Source organism: Sinocyclocheilus anshuiensis, unplaced genomic scaffold (genome assembly GCF_001515605.1).
Source record: "Sinocyclocheilus anshuiensis isolate Anshui unplaced genomic scaffold, SAMN03320099.WGS_v1.1 scaffold1938, whole genome shotgun sequence".
Taxonomy (NCBI): Eukaryota; Metazoa; Chordata; class Actinopteri; order Cypriniformes; family Cyprinidae; genus Sinocyclocheilus; species Sinocyclocheilus anshuiensis.
In genome coordinates, this window is record NW_015547736.1 from 142,925 (window position 1) to 152,110 (window position 9,186).

The window sequence follows — 9,186 nt, forward strand, 5'->3', positions numbered from 1 at the left end:
GTCCCAAGCGGGAGGTTGGAAATACTGGGGATTTTTATGACCCTTTGTGTGAAAGCATGGTAATTTGCTTATGGAACTTGAATCAAAATTACTAAAGATTCTTAGAACACTAATATATTGCCTATGTACCAACATATAATATACACTCTCGTTTAGATCATCAGAAGACGAATTCGTAGATACTAAACATGGTAGGATTACATATAGGTAAGATGACAGGAACGAGTGGTTCCATCATAAGCCTGCATAAAACAGTATACAATATAAAAGACAATACACAAGGACAGTAACAACATACACAATGACCTGAAGGATATGTGTGTTCATTCAAAGAAAGGTTTTCCTATTAATTAATTAGAGAAGAGTCCATTTTACTGCAGCTGACTTCAGTTGTTGTTTGTGGGTCTTTCTGCCTTTAGTTTTGTCTTCAGCATGTGAAATGCATGCTCAATCAGGTTGAGATCAGGAGATTGACTTGACCATTACAGAATATTCCACTTTTTTACCTTCAAAAACTACTGGGTTGCTTTTGCTGTATAATTTGGGTCATTGTCCATTTGTACTATGAAGCGCCATCCAATCATCTTTGCTGCATTTGGCTGAATCTGGGCAGACGGTACATCCCTATACACTTCAGAATTCATGCGGCTGCTTCTGTTCTTTGTCACATCATTAAAAAACACCAGTAACCCAGTGCCAATGGAAGCCATACATGTTCATGCCATTACACTGCCTCCACCATGTTTCACAGATGATTTTGTGTGCTTTAGATCATGAGCTGTTCCAAGCCTTTTCCATACTTTTTACTTCCCGTCATTCTGGTGCAGGTTGATCTTAATTTCAGCCGTCCAAAGAATGCTTTTCCAGAAGTGCTCTGGCCTTTTTAGATGTTTTTTTGGCAAAGTCTAATCTGGCCTTGTTTGCATCTTGTGGTGAACCCTCTGTATTTGCTCTCGTGAAGTCTTCTCTTGATTGTAGACTTTGACAGTGACACACCTACCTCCTGGAGAGTGTTCTTCTCTTGGCGGGGTTTGTTGTGAAAGGGTTCTTCTTTACCATGGAGAGGATTCTCCGATCATACACCACTGTTGTCCTCCGTGGACGTCCAGGCCTTTTTATGTTGCTGAGCTCACCAGTGCATTATTTTTTTTCTCAGAATGTACCAAACTGTTGATTTGACCACTCCTAATGTTCCTGCTATCTCTCTGATGGATTTGATTTGGAATCCTTTCACTTGCATGGAGAGCTCCTTAGAGCTCCACATGATGTGAGTTCACAGCAACTGCATGAAGTGGGTTCACAGCAACAGCTTCCAAATGAAAATGCCACACTTAGAATCAACTCCAGACCTTTTACCTGCTTAATTGATGTAGAAATAATGAAAGAATAGCCCATGCCTGTCCATGAAACAGCTTTTGAGTCAATTGTCCAATTACTTATGGTCCCTTGAAAAAGGGGGGAGGTACATATTAAAGAGCTGTAATTCCTTAACCTTTCCTCCAATTTTGATGAGAATACCCTCAAATTAAAGCTCAGAGTGTGCACTTTAAGCCCATAATATTTTTTTATAATAATTATATAACTGTAACTTATATATGTTTTGGTCAGCAGTTAAAATACTTTTTAAAAAAATGTTCCTTTGTCCAAATATATATGGAACTGTATTTTTCTTAGTGTAGGCTCAAATCTTAAAACTCTAATGTAGAATTAAGCATTAATACAGAATTCAACTTATTACTGTTGTAAAATAATTTATATATTTAGTCAAGTTGTAGGCTATTACAATTGTAATATATTTCTGTCTTAGAGATAATAAATTCTAATATTAATACCTTATTATTATTTTTTTATTTTTTATTATTACTATTGTTGTTGTTATTGTGTGAATGTAATGTTGACACTATCACACCTTAAAAGGAAGGGAAGATTACTAGTAATCTCAAAACTGATGTTAAACCCTTTTTTTTTTGGTCATCAAAATTTCTGTTTTAGAATTTCAGCATGTATGAAACAGACCCTAAATCACAAATCAGAAGTACTATACACAAACAGATGTCACGAAAAAAATGTCCACCTTAAAATGTAGACCAGATAAATGAGATAGGAGATCCAGGCTTTAGCTTCTCTAACAACACCTCAGCAATTTCTGCCCAGTTCTAGTACTTTCTGGCCAGAATAGTTCTGTACTTTGCTCCATTAAGCTTGGCAAGTAGTACCTTCAATTAAAGTGATATCTCTAAAGTAGGATAGCCAAGTAAAAGTTGTAGAGGTGGTTGTATCCTTTAAAACAGTCTTTTTGGCAGCTGTACCAATCATCCAATAACAGGAAGAGTATGGGATCCTGTGGTATCTCTGGGTGTAGAAAATCAGGGAGAACAGTGCACACAAATGTCCAGAATTGTTGGACATTCCCAGAACATATGCATATATATGAGCTTACACCTAGACTTATTACAGTAATTACAATAATGGTCTGATCTAACGTTAATTTTATACAGTCTACTTGGAGTGATGTATGCCTTATTAATAAGCTTACAATTTATCATCTGATGTGCAAGGTTCTTAGATTAAATGAAACAACTAGCCCATACCACATCATAGGTGAACACAATAGTATTTATTAAATCCTCTGGAAGCTGTGCTTTGCAGTCTTATTACTTTTGGAAAGTGGAATATGACTCCAATGTTCTGTAATTTTAATTTAAATGTTCTATACAATTGAAATATTTCAATTGACCAATAATGATCAGAATAAACTATTATCTTTTTCTTTCCTCATCAGACGGACCGTGCAGTGCAGTTGCTTTTGGAGACCAGTGCAGATAACTCCAGCTACTACTGTGACTCTCTCAAAGCCTGTCTGGTGACCACCATCACCTCATCCGGCCCGTCTCAGAGCACCATTAAACTGGTGGCCACAAATATGATTGCAAATGGCAAGCTTGCAGGTAGAGCAAAAAGAGTCAGCCTTGTTTGTACCCTGTATGATTTCTTTCTTGTATAGAACACTAAATGAGAACTTTCTCTAAACTCTTTTTCCATATTCAATTAAATTCACATTTATTTGTATAGCGTTTTTTTCACAATACAAATCGTTGCAAACATGGCTGTAGCCAGGGTTTGAAAATTAGTGAGGTCTGGAGTGGGGTTAAGAATTGTGTTATAATAACCCCTACAAATACAATTCATTATACACTAACACTTTAAAATGGACAGAGATATAGATGTATGTGAAAGATGTTTTCTCTGTTTTGGAGGGATGAACACTGTTAAATTATACCATATTTATTGCATCAAAATTTGTTCTTTTGTTACTAGCCTATAGGATAGGGGTAGATCATTTTATCAGTTAATTAATCATGCAACAATACATATTACTGTTATAGTTTTCATTAATAATCAATGATATATAGATGATAAATTTGTCTAGTGTTCTTATGAATGTTTTAGCATGATTTGTGAAAATTTAATTACTATACTGAATGACATAGCATAGACTTCTTCATGGCTAGTGTTTGCATAGGCTATTTCATTTCATTCTGTAACCTACTTGTTCTACAGATCTCTAGACTAGTGTTAAATGCTACTGTAATATAATATCATGACAGATAATATCATGATATTTTTTGCATTTGCCTTACCGAATGTGGTATCCTGTCAGCAATAACATGTCCATGGGCTTTTTTGATTACTTTCAGTTTAAGTGCCAACGATGCAGTGTTGCCAGATATTGTTATAAAAACAAATAAAAACCGAACAATAAATAAAAAATAAACCAAATTATTTAAAATATTTTGCAAACAAGTTAAGATAAAGGTATCGCTGACCCTAAACTGCAACTTCCCACTTCATTAACTTTATAAAGTGTCAAATTAAGTGGAAAAGACAAGTCCAAAAATGCTTATAATAGCTGATTCTGGCAACACGGAGGCTGCGCCCGTGCCCTCACTCACAACTCTCTCAAGAGCTCGTTCATTCCGCCAGCGTCTCGCAGCGATCATTTTCATACCACAGACGCTAAACATTTTTGCTAACTGTCTAAACTGAATTATACATGTCATTCAGACATAGGGCTGGGTGATATGGGCAAAAATTAATATCTCTGTATTTTTTGGCCGATTTGCGATATACGGTATATATCTCGGTATTTTCGGTTTTGTATTTGGATAAAAAAAAATCTGTATTTAATATATATATGTATATATTTCACTTACCGCCCCAATATTGTCCAACAAAACAATATATATTAAAGGCTATGAAAACAAATAAAGTGAATGTAACCATGTGTAAGCCTTTATATTATGTGCAAAAAAGGGTTAAAATCACATTTCATTCTAACATTGTAACATTGCAATCTAAAAACAAAAATAAGGCTTTTAAAGCGGAAGTTAAATTCACTAAACTAAAAATGAAAATAAATGAGAACAAAAGCACAGAGTTGTGTTAGGCTATTTTGATTACCCCATTACAGTCACTTTACAGTCAGTGCTATCATAAAAATAGTATTACTTGTAAGTATAAAATTCTAATTGTCACATTTATTGTACAACTACAAATATTTCAGCTAAATGTATATTTTAGTCAGAATTATTGCGCTCCTATTTAATTGAGCTCTGTCTGTTTGGCGCGCATGTGCGCGGCAGCGCTCGTTCACTGAAGTCTAGCGAAGAAGTTTAGCAGAGAATCCCAAAGCAGAAGGTTCATGCACTTCTCACAGAAAAATGAAAGTATTTCCATGGCTTTCTAACATTTACAGATGCAGAATATACCTGTGAAATGTAAGTTATGCATTCAGGAAGACAGCACATCTCAAACACATTAAGCAGCGAGAGTAGCCTAGTGTCTCTGTCAGCGGCACAAGCAGCCTTTCTGTCAGAGCATCTGACGGGGCGAGCCGCTTAAACTAATATGCGAAACGAAACTATAAACTGTCTTTTTTAAAACTGTCCAGTTTTTAAAGGCCTTAATATGAAGCTTGTCACATGTTTAGAACAAATTGGATCATGCACTTTCACCGCAGCAGCTCAGTCTGTGTCCTCCGCTATATTTTCAGATGCGCTCGTATCAAACTACTGTATATCGATATAAATGGTATTGCCTCATATCGAATCGCTTATAAAGAAAATATCGATATATCGTACAAAGTCGATATACCCCCCAGCCTATTCAGACATTCATATGACGAGTTTCAAACAGCAAATTAGTCATTCAGAGAACAAATTTTATTTTTGAACATGAAAAATTTACAGAGGTCCGGACCTCGTTGATCTCATAGCTGGCTACGGGCTTCGTTGCAAAGCAGTTTCTACATTACATTTAGGAGTAGTTTATCAGCGGTGACTATGTCAAGGTAATGTCCATATGGCAGAAATGTACTGTAAAAAGCATGCAGTTAATTAGTGACGTGTATTCAAACAAACAGGGAACATTATTAACAGCAATGATTATATGTTGCGATCAAACTTAGAGGAAAGTTTGGTAGTTTTGTATGTTGGTTTAGGGTTGTCGTCATCTGAGGTCCTCGGAGGGGCTGGCATCATCTCTTCTCAGGTGTTCGGTCATCTCAGATTATCATAGGAGGTTGGATGCAGACTGAAGCTTGTGTAATTCCTAGTTACCTCAGGATTCCCATACCGTGGCAGAAACAGAAATGCAAATAGAGAAAAATTAGCATAGCTGCTGTTCAAACCAAGCAAAGAGATAATGTGTTCAAACCAAGTAAAGAATGATAATGTGCATTTGATCAGATATAACTGGAGTACAAGGTTATGAGATACATTTTTTTTTTTTTTGACGTGACATGTGGCCAAGTATGGTGACCCATACTTGGAATTAGTGCTCTGCATTTATCCCATCCAAAGTGCACACACACAGCAGTGAACACACACACACCGTGAACACACACCCAGAGCAGTGGGCAGCCATTTATGCTGCGGCGCCCGGGGAGCAGTTGGGGGTTCGGTGCCTTGCTCAAGGGCACCTCAGTCGTGGTATCGAAGGTGGGAGAGAGCGCTGTACATTCACTCCCCCCACCCACAATCCCTGCCGGTACGAGACTCGAACCCGCAACCTTTGGGTTACGAGTTCGACTCTCTAACCATTAGGCCACGACTTCCCCTATGTGAATGTTTGGCTGAAGAGATGTGTCTGAACCCTGAATGTTATCAGGAAGACTATTCCAGAGTTTGGGAGCCAAATGCGAGAAAGCTCTACCTCCTTTAGTGGACTTTATTTTAGGTACTACCAAAGGTCCAGAATTTTGCAACCTTAAGGAGCGTCATGGATTGTAACGTGATAGAAGACTGGTTAGGGCCTTATAAGTTGTAATATTTTGTAACTGATACAGAACTTAATAGGTAGCCAGTGTAGAGATTGTAAAATTGGGGTAATATATTCAAATTTTCTTGACCTCTTAGGGACTTTAGCAGCTGCATTTTGGACTACCTGTAGCTCGTTTATTGAAGATGCAGGACAAACACCTTGCAGTGCATTACAATAGTCCAGTCTTGATGTGTGAATGTGTGAACTAGCTTTTCTGCATCAGAATCAGGTAACATGGTTCGTAACTTGGCAATGTTTATAAGATGGAAGAATGCTGTTTTTGTAACATGTGAAATATGATTTTCAAAAGACAAGTTGCAGTCTGATATAACACCCAATTTTTTGACTGTAGAGGAAGGAACAGTACATTCGTCTAGATGTAAATTGTAATCTTAGAGATTCTGTGTACTCTTTTTTTTTTTTTTTTAGTCCAATAAGTAATATCTCTGTCTTATCCAAATTTAAAAGGAGAAAATTATTGGTCATCCAGTCTTTTAAAATTGTAACACACTCTGTTAGCTTAGATAAATTAGAAGTTTCATCTGGGCTTGTTGAAATATATAGTTGAGGTATCATCAGCATAACAATGGAAACTAATCCTATTATTCTAATATAGCAATATATCAAGGGGCAACTTGTATATTGAAAATATCAGAGGGCCTTAAGACAGATCCTTGTGGCACTGCATACTTTACAGGTGGTAATTGAGATGATTCTCCGTTTAAATAAACAAAGTGGTAACAATCAGATATGCACAATCTAAACTATCTTAAAGCCTGCCCTTGAATACCTGTATAATCAATCTATGGGGTATCAATCTAATACTCATTTTGTAATCGATCTATGCGTATGTCATGATATATAGTGTGGAACACAGCACTAAGATCAAGTAAAACTAGTAATGACGCAAGAAGCAAGTCATTTATAATTTTTGAAATTCTTCATAGATATCCGTTTTTCTAAAATGTAAATTGTGAATATATAGAAGTAAATCTTAATATATTGTTATAAGTCTGAATATATAGAAGTAAATCTGAATATATAGTTATAAGTCTGAATATATAGAAGTGAATCTGAATATATAGTTATAAGTCTGAATATATAGAAGTAAATCTGAATATATAGTTATAAGTCTGAATATATAGAAGTGAATTTGAATAGATGGTTATAATTCTGAATATATAAATGTAAATTGTGAATATATAGATGTAAATTTGAATATACAGGTGCATCTCAAAAAATAATATCGTGAAAAAGTTATTTTTTTTGTAACATTTCAAAAAGTGAAACTTTCATATATTCTAGATTCATTACATGTAAAGTAAAACATTTCAAAAGTTTTTTTTGTTTGTTTTCATTTTGATGATTAGAGCTTACAGCTCATGAAAGTCAAAAATCCAGTATCTCAAAATATTAGAATATTTCCTAAGATCAATTTAAAAAAAAAGGATTTGCAAAACAGAAAAGCTCAAGTGCTTTAAAGTATGTTCATTTATGCACTCAATACTTGGTCGGGGCTCCTTAAGCACAAATTACAGCATCAGTGAGGTGTAGCATGGAAGCGATCAGCCTGTAGCACTGTTGAGGCACTATTGAAGCCCAGGTTTCTTTAATTGCGGCCTTCAGCTCATCTGTATTGTTGAATCGACTGTTTCTCATCTTTCTCTTGAAAATATCCCATATTTTTTTTAGTCCAATAAGTAATATCTCTGTCTTATCCAAATTTAAAAGGAGAAAATTATTGGTCATCCAGTCTTTTAAAATTGTAACACACTCTGTTAGCTTAGATAAATTAGAAGTTTCATCTGGGCTTGTTGAAATATATAGTTGAGGTATCATCAGCATAACAATGGAAACTAATCCTATTATTCTAATATAGCAATATATCAAGGGGCAACTTGTATATTGAAAATATCAGAGGGCCTTAAGACAGATCCTTGTGGCACTGCATACTTTACAGGTGGTAATTGAGATGATTCTCCGTTTAAATAAACAAAGTGGTAACAATCAGATATGCACAATCTAAACTATCTTAAAGCCTGCCCTTGAATACCTGTATAATCAATCTATGGGGTATCAATCTAATACTCATTTTGTAATCGATCTATGCGTATGTCATGATATATAGTGTGGAACACAGCACTAAGATCAAGTAAAACTAGTAATGACGCAAGAAGCAAGTCATTTATAATTTTTGAAATTCTTCATAGATATCCGTTTTTCTAAAATGTAAATTGTGAATATATAGAAGTAAATCTTAATATATTGTTATAAGTCTGAATATATAGAAGTAAATCTGAATATATAGTTATAAGTCTGAATATATAGAAGTGAATTTGAATAGATGGTTATAATTCTGAATATATAAATGTAAATTGTGAATATATAGATGTAAATTTGAATATACAGGTGCATCTCAAAAAATAATATCGTGAAAAAGTTATTTTTTTTGTAACATTTCAAAAAGTGAAACTTTCATATATTCTAGATTCATTACATGTAAAGTAAAACATTTCAAAAGTTTTTTTTGTTTGTTTTCATTTTGATGATTAGAGCTTACAGCTCATGAAAGTCAAAAATCCAGTATCTCAAAATATTAGAATATTTCCTAAGATCAATTTAAAAAAAAAGGATTTGCAAAACAGAAAAGCTCAAGTGCTTTAAAGTATGTTCATTTATGCACTCAATACTTGGTCGGGGCTCCTTAAGCACAAATTACAGCATCAGTGAGGTGTAGCATGGAAGCGATCAGCCTGTAGCACTGTTGAGGCACTATTGAAGCCCAGGTTTCTTTAATTGCGGCCTTCAGCTCATCTGTATTGTTGAATCGACTGTTTCTCATCTTTCTCTTGAAAATATCCCATA

General features: G+C 35.0%; 1 protein-coding gene across 2 annotated transcripts in view; it reads left to right on the top strand.

Annotated features, from left to right (window-relative positions):
• Positions 1-9,186, top strand: part of wdr11 (WD repeat domain 11) — a 140,106-nt gene that overhangs the window by 120,170 nt on the left and 10,750 nt on the right. For both annotated transcript variants that reach the window (XM_016507319.1, XM_016507320.1), the window contains exon 25: positions 2,783-2,948. In XM_016507319.1, the coding sequence (XP_016362805.1) occupies positions 2,783-2,948 (166 nt within the window). The remainder of the gene's footprint in view (positions 1-2,782; positions 2,949-9,186) is intronic.